Here is a 23,391-nt window from a genome sequence, read left to right on the forward strand (position 1 = left end):
TTTAAAACACCTTAGTTGAAATGGTTTATAACTTTTTCTGAAATCTACTGAAAGATATCACATAAACCCCAAAGTACATTACGGGCAGGAAATCATAATCTCGGTCTTGGTCTTAAGGCTCAGTGTCTTTTTTGAAGCAAGTCATAAAAGCAAACTAAATTGAGATGATGTCTTGAAGTTAAAGCTGTATACAGAGTCCATCTTACTTCAAAATAGCACACAACTATATCATAAGGCGCATTTGATTTTTCTCCGCATGTACTTAAGCTTCGAGCTGTGAAGTTTCTTAATTTTTCTTTATTAATTTTTCATTGCTTATTTCTTATTGCAATTTTCTTATAAAAAATGAGTGCAATACATGAGGCTGGGATTAGGCATTCACTTCGAATTGAAAAAATGTTCCCATTACTTTCTTAGATTTTTCGAATGGTATTTTATGCTGCACTTTTAAGAACATGCATTATTTACAAATCCACACTTTCTACAATTACAGTTCCACAATTTTAATTTACAACCCCACAAAGTGAGTCAAATCCACGCTTATTTTAGGCCCTGATCTTGCTAAAAGTATCTCTTTTGACTCCACCTTCGTATAAACTGGGAAATATAGCGCTTTAATTTGGTTTTCCTGACGTGTTGCCTGGGGAGATGAGCCAAACTCTGAACGGGTTACTCAGCGATACTCAAGCCCCCAAGTCTCCACGAAGCCGGTACCTAGCCGGGATTGAATATAAAACAACCTGTATGTATGGTGTAGCAACCTTCAGGTCTTGGTAATATATTGCTATTTTTGTGTTAAAAATCCATGACGAAATTTTGTCACGACGAAATTCTGAAAAGTTGAGAAGTCACGACGAAGTTTATCCGCTGAAAATTTATCTGACGAGTTTTTTTGCTGTTTATGTTCTTATTTTTAAAGTGTGGATTTAACTTTCAAGTCCCTTTCATCTAAGAAACTTATCAGGTGATAAGCCATTCGTGGAAATGAAAAACAGTAGCAATCCAAAGATTTCTGCAAGGATTTTCATTATCTAAGCCATTTGTGGAAATGAAAAACAGTAGCAATCCAAAGATTTCTGCAAGAATTTTCATTATCTGCGAATCTGGTGAATAGCCATCCAACGATTGGTCATTTTGCCCATGACGTCAAGACCATGTCTTTCTTATGCAACTTATCACGTGTGGCTATGCAGTGAAATTTCAGCCTCGTCCGATAAATGCTGGTCTTCGTTAACATGTCATATTTTTGAACGAGGAAATTCTTATGCCATTTTGACCTTTAAGTCTTTTTCAAATAAATTTCGTAAGAAAAACAAAATTTGATTGATATATAATTTAGCGACAAAATTTTGGCTGGCTAGGCAATTTTCAAGATTGGTGAAAATCTTTAATGAGTTGCTTGGAGGAACAGAGAAAGGTTAGCGCAGGCCTGAGAACCATGACATGCTAAAAATATGGTCTTTACGACACACTTGACTGGACGATAGTGGTCTATCAGTAACCTACTGTGTAGCGTCGGTGCTCTGATCAAGCAATTTGCTTCCAAAAGAAGGAGGATTTTGCAGTCTCTTCTAGGAATAAGGTTCAACTATACTAATCTGAACTTTTTCAGAGAAACATGTTTTTCTGAAACTTTTCTTAGGTATTAAGGCAAGAAATTCCTAATAATGGCGGCCTTAATCGCAAGGTACACGCGCCTTTGCACAGGAGTTTTAAGACGTGAAGGTTGCAACTTGACTGGGTTTTCACGATGCTGTGATTCAGTTTTTTCAGGATGTTCAACGGTATGTTATTCAATAGATTTCAAATTTTCTTTTTGAGCCTAAATGAATGAAACTTTAATGTAGGCTGTAAATGCCATGGCTTGGTTTTTTAGGACTGCTCCTCTTTGACGGCGGGCGGGCGGCGGCAGTCTGCTGTCTTCTTTTTTCTTCATTTGACATAACAAAACCCAAGCTCATCAACAATTTTTGCCAGAATTAGCTTCATTTTTTAGGTAACAAAGACCTATGTACGGAATTAACTGCTGGGATGTGTCCCAGCCACGAGTAGTCACACTTTTTACTGTTGCAAAGCAGGTTGCCCATTTCTGGCTGATCGCTGGTGCCTTTAAGAGAAGCATAATTTGTGAATCAAACTTGATATTAAGAGTTGATAAGAATAAAATATTTTAAAAACATAATGAAAAAAGAAAATGATATTATTTGGAGTCTGATATTATTTGCAATAAAGTAGCGTGGTAGCGGCGCCGCCTGGAAGGTAACTGAAATGCTTCAATTTCCATGGAATGAAAAGGGAAAAAAGAAAAGGGAAAAAGGAAAAATGTTAAATAAAAAAAGGAAACAAGGAAAATTAGAGAAGAAATGAAGGGAAAGAAAAGAAACAAGAAAAGAAAAGGAAATGGGTTGCATTTAGCAGTAGAGTCGGGAGAAAAAAAAGAAAGGAAGAAAGAAATTACAAATTAGTACATTAAAAAAAGTAGTGAGCTGAGTTTAAAGTCCACTTGCAACCAGATCTTACAAGATTCTTATTTAAGTCTAGATGGATGATCTGGCCTCATTTTGCCAAGAGTTACCTGCTACTGGATTTTAATGTTTGTTCCAGGTTACCAATAAGGATAAGATGGTCCTCTGAATATTTTACCATTGCCAGTGGCGTAGCCAGGGTTGAAAGATTAGAGGGGCAAAGAAAAGTCCCACGGCAGGAGGCCCCAGAAAATTTTTCTTACCATACCCTTAAGAATTTTGGATAATGCATTGGGAAATTTGGGATAATGAGTTCGTTTTCACCTTAGGACTCCATTGGTAACATTCTTAATAGGCAAGCGGCACTGATTGGTCAACCTCAACAGTCATGTGTTCGTGTTTCTGATTGGCCTATTTTTGATCCACAACTGGGTATATATATTTCCTAACGTAGAGTTTTCGATCTATGTTCTGACGTTTTAAACTCTGAAGAGTGTCAGACGAAAAGCTTTAGTAGACTAAATGTTTGCTTTTTTCAAAGTCATTATCTAGAAATAGCTGCAAAAATTCAAATATACAATATAGAAAAAACTGCTGAAAATTAAATGGTTGTTGGATGGATAGGCCTTGTGCTTAGCCAGTGTTAATCAATCTTAGAAGATATTGATCTTATTTGCCCTGACATTAAGCAACCACAATTTGAAAATTTGAAATAGTCCCTGGTATGACATTTGGCAGTAAAAAATTTTCAAGGTGCTCCTATATTCAGGTTGGAAAAATAGCAATAGCCAAATAAGTTTTGGTGCTGCAAAATTTGATGACACAAAATAACGGAAACATTGCATACTGGAGAACTTTTGTCTTTTGACATTGTTTGTTTAACCCTGGTCCCTGGTACCCTAAATCCAGTTACACTTTATTTTCTACATTGCCTTGAAAATAATTTTTCAGTCCTGTCTGTAAGTTGACACTTTTTAAGATCTTTGGGACCAGGGGTTTTCTATGCTAAAAAATCTCCATTCTTGAACCTTTCTAGAAAAAACTTGAAAAAAGGCCGACATATGTTTATACAGTGAAGTTGTTTATAAAGTAGATATATGGGTCTTTGGAATAAATATAAGGGTAAATATAAGAAGAGCCCTTCCATCCATTCAAAAGAATTTCGTTCCTACCAACCAAAAAAAGTTCTGTCATTTATGAATTAACGTGGCAGTGTGATTCTGGCTACGTAGGACGCACAACCCAAAGATTCGGGGATAGGATGAAACAGCATGTTCCTTCCAACATAAGAAACAAAACTGCCCTCTCTTGTAGGTCTAGAAACACTGTTAAAACAAGTGATTCTGCCATTGGTCAACATCTTTTAGACAACCCAGATTGTGCAAAACTCTATAATGACGACATGTTTCGGATAATTGGCAGAGCCCGGTCATCCTTCCATCTAGCAGTAATTGACAGTTCCTTCAATGACACACAAACTTTCTTGTTTCTTGCTGAAAGAATTTACTTTCAGTATAATGCAGAGCATTTCACTTATTGTATCAAATACCTTTAGTTAATAAAAAAGTCAACTGGCTGCATTTGTCATAGAAACCATCCTTCTTGAAAACATATGTATTTGGGCACTGAATTAGAAGCATGGAATTCAGTTTTTGTCTTATTATTGTGCATTTGGGAAACTTCTTTGAATTTTTTGCACAATCAAGCCAAAAATAAAGGAGATTTGTGAGGCCAATATGAGATAGGGTATATATGTATACAGAGAAGCAAATTTGCCCAGAGAGAACTGTATACTACACTAAAAAGTGCATAGGCAATATCTGCCACTTGTTATCTCTTAACATTGGATTCTCATCGCTGTTTAGCTTTTTTCTGAATTGTATCCTTCAATATCTGGAAGGCATATGGTAAACTTTCCAATCTGGCCAACACCTGCATTTTTCTATGGAAATGTTAAAAGTGGTCAAATGCCTCATTATTGGATGCATTTTGATAATTTGCCAAAGAAAATCATGAAATTTTAAAATAGACCTCTCAACATTATGATCAAGGTGATTGCTTAAAAGCAAAAAAATTCAATAAAAGCCATACTTCAGAAAAGAGAAAAGGGAGCCATTGTAGAATTAAAGGAGGGGAAGTTCTCTTCCCAGACCTTATCAGTTATTAACAGACAGGTACACCTCAGATGTACCCAGGCACATGATTTAGACCCCATAAGGTTGTCACATAAATGCATCACAACAACCCCCTGAGTACCAAGCTGCATAGAAGCGAAAAAACTAGCAGTGCTATCAAATAAAACTACTTGCTTTAAACGTGTTACAGTGGTGAAACCCTTTTCAACAACATACATAAATTTCCTTTGTTTATTTTTTTAATCTAAGGGGTATTTGAGAAAAAGTTTGTAAATAAAATTTTCATATGAATTCCTTTAGACTATAACCGGTTTTTTGCTTTATTTTATGTTTATTATGTCTTACAGTAGTTTGCAAGAATGCTAAAATTAAATGAAAACAATTATTTTTTAGATTCAAGGCCTGAAAATGAACACACTTTTCAAAAGACAGTTTTCATTAGATGAACTTAGTCAAGATGAAATGATGGATGAAGACAGACTTTTTTCATTTGTTACTTTGGTTGTAAAAGGGAGTGATGAAGCAGTTCTGGATAGCTATACCCAATTTGTCACTAGAGCAGCAAAAATTCTGAATCTTGATATTTCAAGAAGGTATGATGTTGTCAGATTTATACAGATTTAGAAATTGATTAAAAGTCGTAATATACTTAGAGACATTGTCAGAGTGTAATAGTTAGTTAAAACTAATTGTCATAGTAATCAAATCTCTAATAGGATTGTTGGTTATCAGAACTGGATATCAGGTTAATGCTTAAGAAAATAACACTCTCTTGGTAAATAGCAGAATTTTGTTTATCATTGTCTGCTTGTCCATGATATTTTATAGCTAATGACCAAACTATACAATACTTGCTAATATATGATTCAGTGTTAAGGGGAATTTCCCTGTCTCAAATTGCCTATCCATGCAATGGTTTGCTATCAGTTAAAATTATGTTTTGAGGCATGCAAAGAAACAACATATAATTTTCATCTGTTTCTGTAAAATGAATGGGTGGCTATTAAGTACAATCAATCAACATATATACAGCAAGAATAAGAAATTATGAATAAGATATTTCTAGATCCTTTCCTTGAAACATCAGACTCTGTAGACTGATTTTCAACTTATATTTATTTCTTAGGTATCTCACTTTGGATCAGCTGCTAATCATACTTTCTCTTTTTTCATATTGATTGCAAGTTCCCTTGCTGAACCTTACCATTTATTTTCATTTCCTGCCATTTGCAAATAGCATCTGTCAGTTTTTAAGATGAGCTGAGTAGCATGGAAGAAGCTTTTCAAAAAATACATAAATTTTGATATTCATTATTATGATATGCAAGAGTATTTGCCAACAGCTTCCTACTTCTATCTTAAATTTATCAAAATTGACATACTGTGTCAATTCACTCAATTAATGGGTTAATGAGTTATCAGTAATTCAAATTTTATTACTCAAGTTTTTGAAACAATTTTCAAATTCTATCAGCTGCAGAGTATGTGTAATCCTTTTTGGCACACCAGTTTGGCATAACATTTACCAAAAATTTGTTCACATTTTTAAGGCAAATATTTTCTGTCTCTTTGTATTTGTATATTCACTCCAGAAATTTCTCTCTTCATTAATGAATTTTATCCAAAACAAGATTATCTTCATTCTTTTCTTGAAGCTCTGTCCTTTTGCTAGAACATTTTTAGGCAATTTTAGGCTTGTTTGGAGTTGCTTGGCTGTGGTTTCATGCTTCATGTTACCTCTGTGGCAGCTTCCAATGTTTCTAATTTCCTAGCAGCGCCCAGTTGCTAAGGTGCTTTTTAGAAAATATCAAATGTCTTAAGTAAAAAAGACCAACACCGCAACCCTTTTCCCCTAAAACAATGTTGGTTTCAGTGTTATATCTCATATTTTTCTGAAATAAAACCATTGGACCAAACCAAACCACTTTACTTTGCATAAAACAAAATTGTTCAGAGGGGGAGAGGGTGCAGTATAGAATATTCAGAAATTTAGTGTCGTGTACCAAGACTTTTGGCAGGCATTGTAGCTTACAATATTGGGTGACTATCCCACCTTTGTCACAAAAGTATGTCTTGTAGATGTGGTAATGTTTTGCCAAATAATATGTTCCTAAACTTTTTTAATTTATACTTATTCAAGGGGTTAGGCTTTTCAAGGGGGGTTGCTTTATCAACTGGGTTGCTTTATCAAGGGGGTTGCTTTATCAACAGGGTTGCTTTATCAAGGAAATGGCTTTCTCAAGGAGGTGCATATTGAAAATCTGTTATCTCATAAAAAATTGAATTTTATTTCATTTAATCAATGCATTAAATCCCTTTGAAAAGTCAATTTTTAAAACTCAATAAACATTATTTGGATTAAGGAAGCAATACATGGTGTTGATAATTGTGTTTTGAGTTTTGTTTATTCAAACACTGTTTACTTTACATACATTTAACCCTTCAATATTCATATCCTTCATTTACTGGGACCTGTTTGGCAGTACTCATGCATGCATACATTGTTTGCTCTAATTAAAGATTAGTTGCTTTGTTGAGAGGGCACTCAATGTAGAATTCCTCTCTTTGATGAAAATTGAAGCCATTTTGGGATTGTGTCAAATTTAATGATTTTATCTGCCACCATTTTGTGATATGTGTGTTACAAACGAATTGAAATTTCATTAAAGCAAAATGATTAGAAAATATAATTTTGTGTTTTGTATTTAACTAAAGAGCTGGTTTTTATAGTCTGATAAATACTAAAAGACTCTCTTTACAAAATTTGAATGGACAAAGACTTTTACTCTTTCTGATATCGTATAATTAATGTTTCTGTGTTTCAGCTTTGCTGTGCTGTCTAAGGCGCAAATAATATTTGAAATCCTCCACTTCATATCTGTTTTAATTCGCACTGATATCAGTTGTTAGAACTGCGTCCAAATCCGAATAAAAAACGATAGTTTGGCAATTTTCTAATATTTCATTTTATCATTATGATTGTAAAATATTGGTATCTTTTTTTCACAGGACAATATTAGAGACTCATTTTGAGAAAAGAACTTTACTAAAATCGCCACATATTTACAAGAAACACCAAGCTCAATATGAGGTCAGAACCCACGGAAGGATGGTTCAGGTATTGAAATTTACATCTTTTTTACTTTGTTGCAAAACTATCAAATTGGCATGACGATTCCTATAATCGAGAATGCAAGGCATTTGATGCAAATAGTTTTGTTTATCTAAACACTATAAGTTTCCTCTTGACACTTCCTATATTCACATCCTTTGTTTTTCTGGGCACTTATTCGACGGGGGGGGGGGGGGGTTGGGATTCTTGCATTAATTGTTGGTTGTCTGAAAAACCTACCTAAATCCTTAATAGTTAGTGGGTTCCTGCTCCAAAAATTTTTTACCCTGTAATCAGATCCCAGAAAACATGGCGCCCAAACAATCAACGACCACGAGGAAGGCGTATGAAAACAAAAGGAACTTATTGCCGCAACAGATTCCCGCAGTTTTTCACTGTGATTCTGGGGTATGTTTTCAATTGTTTCGATTTTTACCCGCAGGAAGTATAAATTGGAATTTGCCTTGAACTTTCGTGCTTTGTAAAACTTGTAAAGATCTGGTTATTTCAAGTCATAGAATCGTTGTATTGAACAAAGGAAGGGTGGTAATTCGATAGTTTGAGGCTATAAGCAGCTATAAGCAAGGAACCATACTTCTGCATGTTCTGTTTAATCGATTTTTCTTCAATTGGTGTGCCCGTCAGCACCCTCTTCCCCGACTCCGTAACAGTGCCTAAAAACTTCGAACTCCTAGAATAAGCGCTAAACATTATCAGTGATGGTATACTGGCTTGCTATTATGACTTTAAATTTGTAGCATTTGTGATACTAGCTAATAATGGAATTATCAATCGACAAGCGGGGCGTGTTGTATTGGTGTGTAATTTTTCATTTTAAAGGCTTTATTCCTTGGATTGAGATCAGTTCCTTATGCTCTCATTTTTGCTACGAACTGAATAAACAATTCTTTTCTACAAACCCAGTTTTGTCATGAAGGACTTGTCCTCGCTTTTTTAAAGACATTTGACACAGGTAAAAGTGGCATACAGCCACTCGACTACGAGCAGTTGACCAATCAAATTGCGCACAGAGAAAAACACGTGAACAGTTTCCGCCTTTAGCAGCGCGCAGTGGTTTCACGTGAACGGTTTTCATTACCTTTCTTGTGCGCGGGCTCTGATCAATTTGGCCTAAGTTACTTTTGGATTCGCTGTACTTATGCATGTGTAAGGGTTATGATGTATCTTTTATACGGTATATTACGCACAGTTTCAAGGTCAAATTTGAAGTTTGCAGATAAAGGCTAGCAAAAGGAGTGCCTTGGATAGATTTTCAGCCATCGTGTACCTTCTTGGATTTTTTTACTATGTCTGTCATCCTAAAACAAAGTTCTTTATCTCAAAATTGCTTGCTTTTGCCTTTCATTATATTTGAACCGACTTTGGTTACATGAATCTTTTGGTAGGTCGATGTGTCTGTTTTTATACAATAATACAATCTACTTTATCATCAGTTCGCGGGATTATACTTTTTTATCTACCCCTCCTTTGAAATTTGCTAATCCCATTTAGGCAAAAGTGATTGAACTTCCCTACCTCAACCACCACCCTACCTCTTCATTCTGGATGTTTTTAGTTCAAACATATTTGAAAGTTTCGATTTGCTTTTATTGAATTTGAGTTGGGTATTCAATGTTATAAACTACATGGTTTTTCGCTTCTTGCGTTTAGTTGTTACTGTTTTATTCAAATATTCTGTCTGGCTATTCTGATTTGAAGTGGTAATAGGTGAATCAGTTTTTTGTTTATCTGAAATCATAAGCGAACACAAATTCAGCTTCTTTACCCATCTGTTCTCAAGTGCTAGTGAAAAATTACTTCTCGAAAGCTTTACCGGTCTCTCATTTAAGTGCGCTAGCTGTACACGCTTCGATGTAGAGAACAGGATGGTTCTAAGTGACACACACTTAATGTGATCATCAGGCAACCACAGTTGCGTTTCCATAAGTAGTATACCAGATGGTGTCCGACAACGTCTCCAATTCAGATTGAAGCATTCTTCTATATCCACATAATCTTTAAAAAGGTTTCTCTCTATATTCCTTGGCTCTCTTGATACACGCATGTCTTGTTTTAACTTTTTCAGAGTTGCTTTCATGCTAGATCATCAACATTTTCCTATTTTTTGTTCCCACCTTTAATCATAGCTGCCTATCTGAATGTTCTTTTTTAGATCATCTTCAATACTGTCTTGTTTTGTTTTTTAGTTGCAAAAACTAACTGGCGACACTGCAGACATTTTTCTTGAGTATATTCAGAGAAATTTGCCCGAAGGTGTCAGCATGAACGTTGAGCAGACGGAGGTTCTAGATGTCCCCGAGTACATAAGGCCTCCGGTCCAAATAATTCACGAAAGAATAGAAAAGTCGAAATAAAGAAAATGCCTGTGCATTATCAATGGTAACATCTTTGTTAAGTTTTTCCTTCGCAAGTAAATTGTGTTCTCAGCACGTGTGCACAAAAGCTGTAATGTTCTCTAATTTGCTACTGGGAGAAAAGATTATGTTGACTTAATTTTGATCTTATTGATCAGAACGTCTTTTCCATTGCCCGTAATTCCCTATGAAAATATGTTATCAAAGTTTCGTATGACAATTTATATTGCGTATAGTATTTTATGTCAAATTTCTAAGAATTCAGTCAGATAAGTGTTGGCTTCGGAATTTTGGCGTTGACTTAATCCTTTTGGCTGTCAGTAACTGTCTCCTTTGGTACCTTCGTAGACTCACTTTTCTTCTGCCTTATTTCAATCTTGTCATTTGTAAGTTCATGTATTTCCCAACAGTGAATAAGTAACATTTGAAAATGACACTCATCCCTCGCCTTAATTAGTTAACAAGACTGTTCATGTGACTCGGTTTTTATGAAGTGAATTTATTGAATACCGTAAATCATCCAGGTGTATTGATGTGATTTTTCAAAGTTGCTGGATTATTCTCTTTAAGAGCTTAAAAACATTGGCTTAACAATCGGACTTCTTATGCCAATTAAAAGTATACACAGCTTAAAGTGATTGTTTGAGGTGCTCATCTGTAAGGATATGTCCTTCAATGACCATCTCACGGATAACTGCTAACTTACTTCCTCCAAATGATCCGTCCGTAATTCACGGCTTAGAAGTCCCTTTAAACTGTGAAAATCATCTTCCTGAATTAAGGCAGGTGGGATAGGAGGCCCTACCGCTTATCCATGCATCCTGTATATCACTTTCTTCGGCTTCTTTTTAGCCCGACAAAGCTGAGGCCGCTCCTTGGGCAGCCCACCCATCACAGTCCGCTTATTGGGTCTGCTTTACGTTACTTTACCATTTACACACATCGCCTATTCCCTTAACTTATGTTGCCCACAGATCTGCTTATTTTCTGGTAAATTTCTGGTTGAAATCTTTAATTAATCTTTTTGTGTCGAAATCTGATGAAGTTCAACTAAGTTTTCTGATCATTTGATAAGTCTGATATTAAATTGTAATGAAATCATTGATGTAGTACTATGCCTCACTTTCCATATCACAATCCAGTAATTATCATCGATTTTCTGCCTTGAACCAGTAAACAATGTAGCGATCAATTATTTGCTCAATCGTGTATTTTATCCCATATGGTTCACGAATTACCTCAATTCGTAAATTGCATCAAAATCTAAAGATTAAATTGCATAAACTTGCCTATCTCATCGTAGTTAAATTAGTGGGAGTGTATCCGATTAAGTGTTTTACCCCTAGTGCAATTCGGGTAATTTTATTGGCTTTATCGCTTAAATTGCGTTACTCGTAACTGTAACTGCATTTAGAAATTGTTTTAAAATGATTTATGTTAAGACTATCATTCAATTTCCAATACTTTCATCGCACTAAGGGGTTATTGTGTACTGGCTGTTTGCGTCAAATTTCTGTTGACGTACTATACCCTTCTACAGTAAACAACTTGGCTTCATAACTTGCAAATGGCCTTGCTACACTGATATTTGGCTTATTGCACCTATTTTAAAGATAATGAATAGCTAGGTATTTCTCGATATTCCAGATTCTTTTAAACGACATCACAACTTCGCTTAGAAATTAACTTCATTTTCTCCCCGACGCCTGTAAGGTTGCGCAAACCTGAGCTCATTACAGGTCGCGTCTTTTAGCTATTAGGGAAAAATTAAGAACAGGAATGAAGTTTATTCATAATGTAAAGGAAAGTTTTTAAATAATGCCACAATGTAGCAAAGTTATCTTTATTTCATTTTGCATAGAATGCGTTAGCTATGGCCTCACTTAATTAGTGGTTGTGTTTTTGTTTTTATTTTTTTTGCAATTTGAGTTGAATTTTAGATGCTAGAGCTGCTTTTTTGCTTATAGTGCATTTCAAGCACTTAAAAAACATGATTCATTTTCCTAGTTTATAAATTCGTTTGATACTGTTATTTTTGAAGATGGTATAAATAAATTTTAAAAACGACAGTGTAACTTAGATTTTGTGTATTTTTTCGACTTTTTCTATATTCAATATCTGATAAGCCAAAATACTTCTTTTGCTGTACAGAACTTCACGATTGTACAAGTAAATGAAAATATTTTGTAGCTTGTAGTCTGATTGTTTCGAATGACGAATAATCCCCAAAATTAAAAAAAAAATCTATCCAGATGTGGATCCGAAGATTTTCTGAAGGAAAATATGGGATGTTAGACTGGCTTTTTGCTCTTAACAATCGGTGACTAATGACCTTGGAAAACAAACTCTTTCTTTTTCACAGATATGGGTTTGAGTTTTAATCTAGACAGGTTCCAAGACTCAGGGGTGTATAGTTAAAGCCCAAATGCCACTGTCACCAGGAGACAATAACGCTTGGCTGCTCATTGCACGCAGCTGACTTTTTAGAGACCATTTTATCGTATAAGCTTTTATTTATTCTTTGTTATTTCATTTATTTTCTTCTGAAAATATTCACACAGCTTACATTTTCTATAAGAAACCTGCTATAAGAGCAAGCTTGAAATCCGGATTGATTTACGAAAGCAGGAAATGCTACGCCTTTATTGCTTCAAAATGCCTAATGGATTAATGTCAAGGTTGTGCCAAGACATTCTATTTATGTATCAAAAAATAAAAAATCAAAAAAAGTAAATTATATTGTGGAGCAGAGAAGCAAAAGGAAATCAAAAGTTTTCACTGTCACTGCAGCTGAATGTTCTAAAGTACTGTTGTAAAGATTTTGAAAAACTTTGGTAGCAATATGGTTTGATATTTTAACGGGGCCTAAGCCCCGGCTCTTTTGCCAATGTCCCAGTTTTATTAAACCTTGCATGCCAAATTTTATAGATGCTTCTGCACATATTCCAGTAAGACCCCCCCCTCCCTGAATATTTCAGCAGCATGTTTTTAAAGAAAAGACACAGGTATTTCTTTGCTATATATAAGCATATTTACATAGTCATATCGTCCTAGATATTCTCATAAATACTTTTTCTTCTAAATTGGTAAATTGAAATAAATATATATATTTATATTAAATCTTCACTCGTATTCTTGTCACGTAAAATATATGTATAAATATAGACACAATACTGCATAGGTGCTGTGAGCACGTCAAATGTATAAAAATATGACACATCGTCCGAATGAATTCTTCTGTATAGGCTAAAATTTCGAACAAAACCACTGATTTACTGAAAGCAGTCAGCATCAGTTTCCGGATGAGCTAGTGAACACGGGGTAAAGGCTTCTAAAAATTTCGTCACTTCTACATCGCTATTAACACAGATACCAACTTTTTAGGTGCTTGTTAAGATATAGGATTGCTTTCATGGTACATTAAAATGCCACGAAAAACTTTTGATTGTTAAAATCATACGCTTGCTATTGTTCCCTTATATTGTACAGTTTGTGACGCAATGACGCCAAACTTCTTACAGATAATATGGGCATTTGGGACACTGGTGCTTCGGCTTTCAAAGACGATTTCATGTAAACCAGTGATTTTTACTCTAGCAAAAACATTCTTTGCAAGCAGTTGGCTTATAATTCACAAGTATCTAGAAGTACTACCTTACTTGGTTTAGCTATTATTTTTTAAAAGCTTAGTTTTTGGAACATATCGTTTTCTTTATTTTCAAAGGACAAGTACGGTATTGGTGTAAGCGAACATTAAGCAAGAATTGAGCGAGCATGGGTTTTTATTAAAGGCTATCTGGGTGTATCCAACTGCCATCAAAGATGTCTTATAATAAGGTTCATAATCTAACGATGATGAATTTCGCTGCTTTTTGTCCAATTTTAGTCCTTGCTCCCTTTTTTACTGTGCCTTTGGGTCTGATCCCGACAACAAGTGGATTTTTGGTGCAAGATTGGAAGGCCGTGTAATGATTTGCCAACGCAAATTGTCTGAACATACAGTTTTTGTCGTCTCCGGATGGCTGTAAAAGACAAAAAAGATTTTAGAATTATGACAAATGCATATCCATCACAAAAACAACACTCGTGTTTTTTTACTCCATATTTGTTTCCTGTGAAGAATTTTTTCTACCGCCATCGATAGGCCAATTTCATAGCAAGTTGAAAAATTACCTTGCCAGTGAGCTTTCCCTTGTCGTCGAAACAAACATAATTCTTTGAAGCTTCTCCGCGTAATCGTACTTTGCCGAATCCAATGCTTTCTATGTTTACGACAGCTGTGGAGAAATTAGAAAGAAAGGGTTTACAACTGGTATGCGCTGCTTAGTTTCCAGATAGTGAAATCAGTGGAAATAGTCAACGATAGTTTGTTATATTCGTTGAAGAGTGGAACATTTTAATATGGACTGGAAAAGCATTAAGTGTTTGTCTAGAAATAAAAAATAGGAGGGGTTAACCTGGAAAAGTCACATTAAGTTTTTACGCTAGACTGGAGACTGGTAATGAATAGGTTATTTTAAGCAAATAAAAGAGCAAATCATGGCAGATATGGAGAAAAACAGGAACAGAAACAAAAGGTAAAGAAATTGGAAAACAGACACAGGAGAAAATGGGCTGTAAAGGATGCTACTCATTTTATATTCGGAAATATTTTTAATTCACATCTAATTGACCTCGATGACAAATAATTTTGGGTGGCTGTTAATCGATGTTTAAAGAGCTCCTTTAGACGTCAATATTGTTAGTACTATCTAATTTCGTCCCCTGAGGTGACGAATCTTCGAACCATTTCAACTTACCGAATTTTGAGAATCGTGATCCTTTCCCGCTTACAGCCCTAGCCGATACTGTCAAGTACCCTTTGCTTGCTACCGAATATATAAGTACTCTTGTCGTAATTCCACGTGGCTGCGTGCTGAGAGTCGAATATTGGCTTTTGTAAAACCTTCTAAATTGTTCCTGGTTTATTCCTGTGCCTTGAGATGGGGTATGTTTAAGTTCTGAGTCAACTGTGCTCGTTGTCCGTAGCATAGCATGATAGAACTTCTCAAGAGCATGTCTCTGCAGAAAAATACAGAATATTGATTGTAATTTAGAGAATAAACATTAACCAACAACGTACATTTAAAAGGATAAGTCGCAAAAAGAGGATCATAATCGTTTAATTCATTGATAAATTTCGTTGATAAAAATACATTGATAAAATTGATAAATTAAGAAGATAGTTACAAGAAAGATGTCATGTTTCTTTCTTTGCGTCGTTTTTAGAGGCGACGGTAGCCTGGCAGCAAAACGCAATATTTGGAGAATTTCTCAACAATCTGGGCAAAAAGATGCCCAATCCCTGTAATTTTGGTTCGTCGATTTGGTTTGTCACAAACATTTCTTCCCACACTTACTCCCTATGACCTGAGATTCATCTTTGATCATATTCACAAATATTTTTTGCATTCCCTAAAGTTGCGACTTCTTGCGATTCTGAAATATTTGTCATTTCAGCCGCATACAGCCTAGAATTAAATTTCAGTCTCCTTGGTGGCCTGTGACGCAGGCTCACATTCCTTGACATACTTTGGGTTTTCAGGATTCTTCTGTTTCCAAAAGATGAGGCTTCAAATGCAGAACCTCATTAACGCCAGAAATCCCATAAGTGCCAATCGATACCTAGTCATTGTAATACAGTTTTAACCCTGAAGGTTTATTAGCGGAAAGTTTGAAAATTCAAACTGAAATCGCAAGGCAATATATACACGTAGGGTCATTTTAGATGCGGACGGCCCTCACTTGGAGTTAGAAAGAGTACCGCTTGCCGAGAGTTTTCAGAGACCGTCTGTCTTATTATGGTGCCGTGACCAACACTTTCCGCGAATAAGATATCACACTTCCTATCTATATCATCACTCATGATTTTAGAGGAAGCAAACAAAGACAGGACGACTGATAAGAACTTTATTCAGATTGACAAGAGTTTTCTTTGCTACACAGAGTTCTTTAAGGGGACAAAATCGCCACGCTAAAATTTTTGACTGGAAAACAACAAAAAATAGCACAAAGACATTACTAAAAAACTGCATAAAACAGCCGTTCTCGCCTGTAAAATTCGTATCAGCATCACTGCCTCGACTGCCTGCAACGCTCATACCTCGTTATGAATTCGTGACAAAATCCTCTTGGATAATTGTTTACACCGTCTCGTTCAAAAACGGAGCCGTGACGGAACAAAATGTACCCGCAACTGTTACAGATAGCAGAGCAAAAATCATCCCTTTCCTATGGCTCCAAATTTGCACGGATCAGTGTTGAGGGAGTTCAAGTCCCCCTTTTGTAAATGAGACGGGCCTGCCGCGAAGCTGTAATTTATGAACTGCAGTAACTGGTATAGCCACTGCACGTTGTATTAGATGGACATAGCAAATCCACTCAATATGTTTTTAAAGTGACAATTGCAGTTATTTAGAAAAAGAGAGCTACTTGACAAAACTGCCGATCGGTTTAGCAATTTTTGCTCTATGAAACATTGGAAAATGGTCATAACCGCCTTCTGTTCAGAAACGAAAACTTACGCCATCCATTCAAAACTGAGATCCTGTCTTGTTAACTAGGATATTGAATATATTGTATGTTACAGTATAACCATATTTCAAATGTACAAAACTTTGACCTGTACGGACAAGCCGATGTGCTTTTTGCGACATCCTGTTTTCTTTAATCAAGGATTTTCCTATATTTCCAATACAGTACGTCTGGGAAGGAAATCCATACATAAACAGTATTAAACGCCAAGATCTTTTGATCTTTGTGTGAGGAAATTGCATCAATAGTTGGTCTCTTTAGCCTTGACTTGTAAATCATTTTTCAGTCAATAAGATACTACGCTATATTATTCTTACGATTTGACTTGTGAAAGCGAGACCGAGGCTGAAATCTCATTCTAAGGCAGATCATCCAGGAATCCCCAGTTGCAAACGATTAACAGTCTGCCCCCAGTATAGGATTACCCATATTGTGGATTTTATATTAGCCTAGCATGTTATTAGATTTGGTCATAGAATCAAGCGCCTCTTCATGAACAACGAACTGTAAAGAGTGCGATTGATTTTAAGTACGTTCCTCGTAGATAAACTTTAGTTTTGATCCCTAGGCTATTCGTCTCGTGCTCTTTTACACAATTAGACTCTTTTGTCAATTGCTGATTGGTACCGTTAGATCGGATTTGACCCGGCGAGTTTTTATTCTCCTTACATGTAATCTCCTTTGCATTAGAGGCAAAGCTGGTGAACAAAAGCATGTGTATATTAAAGTTAGCAGATTCTTAGAGGTGATTTTGGTTTGGTTAAAATCAACCCTCGTGGCCTTGATCAAAGAACGTTGTTACTTGTTGCTAGTGTATCAAAGTGGCGATTGAATATTGTCAAGCCCTAATCTCATCATGATAATAATCTTAATCTTGCCGCTGTCATCATTTTCACATCGTTGATATCTTATTGCTTGCTTAAGGCTGAAAATACTCCAAGCTCTGTTTACCCGAGGAATAACTGATCATTTCTACAGGGATTCTTTGAATCTTTCAAGAAGCAACGGACAGTAAATATATAATACAATTTTTCCTTCGGTCAAACCTACAGTACAGTTTTAACAAAATTGTTCTTGTATCTTCTACGTATCTTATCCTCCTTTTTCGCCATAGATTATTTTGCTCCTGTCTCGTTTACAAAGTCACGTTGATTTTTTTCTGGAAGTGGACTCAGGGTTGAGTTTTCAGGTCGTATTGAGCGCTTTGCTTTCTAGCCTGACATAATAATCCCTGACTTAACTTTATTGCCTGACAAAAATGTTCCAGGTTTGTTGTTATTGTTACATTAGTGGCCATTACGATTGCGAAAAGTTTCCATTACCAAGCTGCAGGCCAGAAGAGCCTGTGTTCCAGACCCCTTAACTAAAGGTTCGGAACGCAGGTTTCAAGCCGGAAAGCTCAGTACCTTGAAGTTAATATCATGAGAAATAGGCCTCGTCATCTCGTCCAGCAATTAAGGCATTTTAGTGGCAATTTTTATTACTTAGTGTTTGAGCCAGTCACTGATTGATATCATTAAAACCTTTTTCTTTGCTCATTACTCATCGTGTTTGTTAAAGATTCAAATAGAGGTTGACATTGTAATGAAACTAAATTTGAGAAAGTCACGATGCCTTAACGATAATGACATAATCATGGAGAGGGTACGCACCTCATTCTCATTTTCTATCGAATTCCTTGAATAGCACTTTTTGCTTAATTGAAAATAGCACCTTCGTTGCGTATGCTTTGTTTGCGATATTTATGCACCCACTCTTCAGGCAATGTGCGTGGTATACGAAACTTGTGCTTGATATTTAGACGCTTAAGGCAAAGAGAAGCACCGCGCCACTAGAATATTTCAGAAAAAGATGACATTCCATTTTGAGGCGTACTTTTACGAGCTATTTTTAGAAACATGGTATCAATACCCCCTAGAAGACTTCCAGCTCGTACTGTTCCGGGGCTTCTTTTGCTCAAAATAACTCGATGCAGCCTGCAAAATAGAGGCTCCCCCCCCCCCAAGTTACCGACTTCGCATTTAGGTATCGAAGTTACTTCACCCATTCCAAACATTTTTCTGAAGTGCAAAGGCACTTGCAATTCGGCCTTTGTTACAGGTAAATGTTGGCAAAAATATGTTCGAATAAATTTTGATGATGTTGTTTGCAATTGGTAGTGGAACTGTATTTCCATGAGGATACATACACGCATATGGCTTAGCATCCATTTTACATGGGTCAAATTCAGGCGACGCTATTTTTGCGGTTAAGTATTCAACAAAATCTTCAGAAACTGTATCTGATTTGGTTTATCAGTGTGTGTCGAAATGTCCAAAAGGCTTACGAAGAGAATTGTACTTTATGAAATTAAATAAGAAATAAAGAAACTGGATCCCATCGTTCCAGATATATCGTTTACATCAGAAAAGGAGTCCAAATTAGGTTGTACATTGAATACGTAATTGAAACCACCCCATGAGACGTCGAAATGACCCAGGAAAGTTTTGTTTGGTTATATTAAATTGTTAGGGGATTTTAATGTTTATTAAACCTAATAAGATTATTTTCTAAAATTCTCAAAATTTTTGGCCCCATTCGACCGATCTAGTATTCTTAATTGGCACTTAAAATCAGACGGGGGGAACTTAAAAGTGTCCCCACATTGACTGGGGGCCCTATGAAAGTCTGTACGTTAAGGACTCCTTGATAAATCTGCATAGAGACGTAGGAATCATTCACAAATGGCGGGGTACAAGTAGGAAATGGCACTGTCATAAGAAATTGAGACTTTTTCAAAAGGAAGGGACACTTCTAAAAAAGGGGAAGTTGTTCCGAAAGGTGAATTAATACCTGTGTTTTGAAAAACGGTGGCTACAAGAACACGTAGATAGAAGACCATTGCCAGTTTGAGACAGTTAGTTGGAGCAAAAGGTCGTTTTCTACACCTTGCCCACTTTTCTTTCTTATTTTGCTAAAGTTATCAATGTTCAGCCTTGTTCGATGTGAAATGTTGAACTCGTTTAGGCGGCTGTATATTTGTACTCGTTTAAGCACAAATACATGTGATTTCATTTCAATGTTATCGCTGTTTTTGTTGTTTTCATTGTCTTGCTTGTTATTGCTGCTGTAGTTTATGTTGTTGATACAGGTTTAGGGTTAGGGTTAGGGTCATTTCAATGTTATCGCTGTTTTTGTTGTTTTCATTGTCTTGCTTGTTATTGCTGCTGTAGTTTATGTTGTTGATACAGGTTTAAAACTTTTTTGTTTATTAACGGTCGCTGGGTAACCTAAAGAGGCGGGGCACAAACGATCCCTTCTTTGTTACATTTCCTGGAACAAGTCACCCATACTTGTACATTTTTTTTATAATGAAATGGGCTGAACAATTTCCTGTCAAGGATAAATAACAGAATAGGGATAAGAGCATCATATATTTTTAATAAATCAACTTACCGGTAGCAGTCTTGTGGGCTTTCCATCGGCCAGCCTAATTGAAAGACAATTAAACATGGTCAGTTATTTTATAACGACGCCATTTGAAGAAATCTTTAGAATTAATAAATTATTTCTGTCTGATTTCCTTCATTTCTGTGTTTTACGACCCAAAGGGGACAGGATCATTTTCAATTAACGCCAAGCATTAGAATATTGGTAAATGAGTAAATGAAATTTACTTTCAAAATTGGATGTTTTTTCTTGGCAACCCCAAATAATGTTGAAATAACTGAACATTTATAGGGACAATGGTAGGGAAGTCGATTGGTGTGGAGAATCCCCTTTTGACTTAAGTTACCATTTTACTTTGACATAACTGGTATGTTGTTATGATTAATAGACTAAAAGTCGTCACAGACGCTTTGCCTCCAAACCCCATGAAGGAGTTTTATGTGCCCGTGACCACATAGCTCTTGGCATAGAGCGTCCATGGCGTGACTGTTACCCCATCCCATTTTTTTCTGATCCCCTTGGAAACTCCTACCTATGCGTCTCCTCTACGCCCTAAATACCATCCCAATAAGAGCTAACTTAGCTATCGTAGCTATCGAATAAGACTTTATTTCGAGCGATAGCTCTTTGGAAATCACGTTAATTGAAACTGTGGTAAAGAGATCAAGGGACGTCAATTGAAATTTGGGCAGTGTATCGAATCTATCAGCAGGCATGTTATCTTGAGACCTCTAAAGAATTACTCCACCCAGTTTTCTACCTTCCCGACATGTTGCCATGAGATGTTGCCATGATGGCTGGCGAAAGTAGAGCATGACGTATGGATTCGTGCAATGACACGCCTACGAAGATTTTGCCATGAAAACAGTTCCGGGATTCGTCACAATGCCGACTGAACCAGTATTTTTAATCTTCTCCGCATTGCTATGCCTTAACGATCGTATTACAGGCATGAAAGAATGCAATTTAAACGTTGAAAAATACTTGTATAGCCTGTAATACTTGTACTATATACTTGTACTGGTAATACTTGTATATCAACAGGGGAATCAAGATTATGCAACCTCAAGGACCGGTGTACGTATGCACATCAATATACGGGTAACGAAAGCGAATCTCCAGGAAAAGTGCCCAACGAATATCATGATGTGGGGAGGGGGATATTATTTTGGGTAGCAAAAATCATATATTATCTAGATGATTTATGGACATATTATCTTGAAGTCGTTTTAAATATGCACTTCTTGCTAAAATCGCCAGACTCTAACACATGAAAAAGAAAGCCCAAAGACTTTTAAATCTGAAGCAGACGTTGTTCCCATAACTCTTTTTTCATTACAAAAAGGCTAGCCTGTGGACTGTTTTCATGGATTTATCTTCAACTTCAATTACATATTCATCGATGTAGCATAACATTTGAAAATAAGACCATTATATAAAGCTACATTGAAATTCTTCGAACAAGTCAAATAATCAGAATATTTGTATGTATTCGTTGCTGCTACAAAGCGTTGTTGCAAATGACCTTAATAGAAGGTTGTTATCGTTATTGCATTGATATTTTTGTAAGTGCCATCGTTGAAATGCCTTTGTCTCTTGGCATGTGGCAATAGAACGGAAAGTAATTTCTAAAGCTTCAAGGTAATCATTCCGGGATTCGCGATAGAATCTTTTGAAGGCGCTTAAAAAACACCAGGAAATACGCCGAGTTCTTTATAACTTTCAATTGGCAGCACAACTTTCCAAAGGATTTGGGCTATTTATTTTTTACTTTCTAGCATATACTATCCTGATAATCCATATTAACATTTTAAAGGATGGTTTTACAGCAATAAACCATGAAAATAATATAAATGAAATAGTAAAAGTTACTTACGTTAATGTTGTAATTATTAAAATGGAAAGAGCAGATTGAATCCCTGCATTTTGTTTCCAAATCCGTAGTCGAAAGAGAGCTCGAGTTATGTTCATTTCGCACGCCAAACCCCCTTGTCTTGCCGCAGTGCTCAAAAATCGAGTATGGAATATAGCCTCGTGTCCGCAAATCGCGTTCGTATCTTTCTCCGTACTTTGCTTGGTATCGTCGCTCTTTAAATGTGACCGGGCAAGTGCGAGCGATGTTTTATGGCCCTAAAAAGTAAATTATAGTCATTAGGCTTTGTTGTATTGTTGTTGTGCAGGTAACCACTAAAATTAGGTAATTTCATCATAGGTCGATACCAACAAAAATTGATTGACCTTTGAGGAAATAACTGGACAAAGCTTGAATTAGCCCACTATCCCTTTGTCTCTGTCTCATTCAATCAATTGCGGTATGGTTTCGCGCTATATAGAAAGGCCTCTAGAAAAGAACTCTCTTATCTTTTAAACAAAGTTTTTTAGAAATGTTACAGACCTCCTTTTTCTGTAATTTCATAGCGGATAAGAAGATTTGGGGAGGAGTTTCTTAGCAACCTGTCAGCAACCACAACAACGTGACTTTAACTTGCAGAGTGTGGTTGTAAGTGAAACCGGATGAAACAGCCGATTGTCCAGTAAGGGGAGGAGGGTTTGAGGAGGAGGGGTGGGAAAAGGGGCAGTGTGTCACCATCGCCCTCTATGAAATTAAGGTCATGACGACCGAATTGTCCATGTGAACCGGCATGCTCAAAGCATCATCTTCATACACCGATCTAGTGAGTCTTCTATCAATTCAATGTACACATTTCCTGTAGGCCATCAGTGTCAATCTCCAGTAGATTCCCACTCTTCAATACTTAGAGGTCCAACGGAATCACTTTATCTTTCGAGATGTCAATTTTTTATCAAAGATTTGATGATAGGAGCTGGAAGGAGACCTCTGCTTACCTGGGACCTGTAAAAAGGCACCCATTTTTCTTTAACCGCAAATCGCATGATATTTCATTTGGTTTGGAAATCCAGTATCTCCTCAACAGCTAAAATTCACATAGGAAGAAACGTAAACGCAAATAAGCATCATGAACACATCGTCTTTAACGACAAGATACATGAGCGAGGGGCTAAAAATACTTTCATTAACATTTGGACACACTGAGCGCTGGGCAAACGACCCCTGGCGTTAGCAAGCCTAGATTAGCTAGTTGGCCTATCAAATTTAAAAAAAATGAAGGACCAAATTTAAAATGTTGATTCGTGACTAGAGACATCTGCACGACAAAAAGACGGGAGAGAGGGTGGTGGTACCAAGGATCGATGGTGGCTCATGATAAGCTTAATCGAAAACAAAGTTACAATGGGCGTCCATTGTAAGAAAATACTTGAAAAGTACGTGACACTCTTCA

At 36.3% G+C, this 23,391-nt stretch overlaps 2 protein-coding genes across 2 annotated transcripts; one reads left to right on the forward strand and one right to left on the reverse strand.

Moving 5' to 3' along the window:
* The first annotated feature begins 1,453 nt into the window (after positions 1-1,453).
* LOC135687589 (small ribosomal subunit protein uS10m) lies at positions 1,454-12,168 on the forward strand. Its single transcript, XM_065204186.2, has 4 exons — positions 1,454-1,784; positions 4,994-5,193; positions 7,610-7,718; positions 9,920-12,168. The coding sequence occupies exons 1-4, from the start codon at positions 1,668-1,670 to the stop codon at positions 10,085-10,087; spliced, it is 594 nt and encodes a 197-aa protein (XP_065060258.2). The 5' UTR covers positions 1,454-1,667; the 3' UTR covers positions 10,088-12,168.
* A 543-nt stretch (positions 12,169-12,711) lies between these two features.
* LOC135687580 (fibroblast growth factor 17) lies at positions 12,712-22,233 on the reverse strand. The gene is made up of 5 exons (XM_065204177.2): positions 21,966-22,233; positions 20,096-20,129; positions 14,887-15,148; positions 14,261-14,364; positions 12,712-14,109 (listed from the first exon to the last, which is right to left on the reverse strand). The coding sequence occupies exons 1-5, from the start codon at positions 22,058-22,060 to the stop codon at positions 13,927-13,929; spliced, it is 678 nt and encodes a 225-aa protein (XP_065060249.2). The 5' UTR covers positions 22,061-22,233; the 3' UTR covers positions 12,712-13,926.
* Positions 22,234-23,391: the final 1,158 nt, after the last annotated feature.

The sequence above is a fragment of the Rhopilema esculentum genome, chromosome 10 (genome assembly GCF_057945365.1).
Source record: "Rhopilema esculentum isolate cy_ngs chromosome 10, ASM5794536v1, whole genome shotgun sequence".
In the NCBI taxonomy this organism is placed as follows: domain Eukaryota; kingdom Metazoa; phylum Cnidaria; class Scyphozoa; order Rhizostomeae; family Rhizostomatidae; genus Rhopilema; species Rhopilema esculentum.

Excerpts from the sequence above, each read along its gene's own strand:
- LOC135687589 (XM_065204186.2), top strand. The coding sequence starts at position 1,668 with ATGGCGGCCTTAATCGCAAGGTACACGCGCCTTTGCACAGGAGTTTTA. Across the intron at positions 1,785-4,993 it reads TTTTTTCAGGATGTTCAACG|ATTCAAGGCCTGAAAATGAA; the intron begins GTATGTTATTCA and ends ATTATTTTTTAG. Across the intron at positions 7,719-9,919 it reads CCCACGGAAGGATGGTTCAG|TTGCAAAAACTAACTGGCGA; the intron begins GTATTGAAATTT and ends TTTGTTTTTTAG.
- LOC135687580 (XM_065204177.2), bottom strand. The coding sequence starts at position 22,060 with ATGAACATAACTCGAGCTCTCTTTCGACTACGGATTTGGAAACAAAAT. Across the intron at positions 20,130-21,965 it reads TTAATAATTACAACATTAAC|GCTGGCCGATGGAAAGCCCA; the intron begins GTAAGTAACTTT and ends TCTTTCAATTAG. Across the intron at positions 15,149-20,095 it reads AGCCCACAAGACTGCTACCG|AGACATGCTCTTGAGAAGTT; the intron begins GTAAGTTGATTT and ends ATTTTTCTGCAG.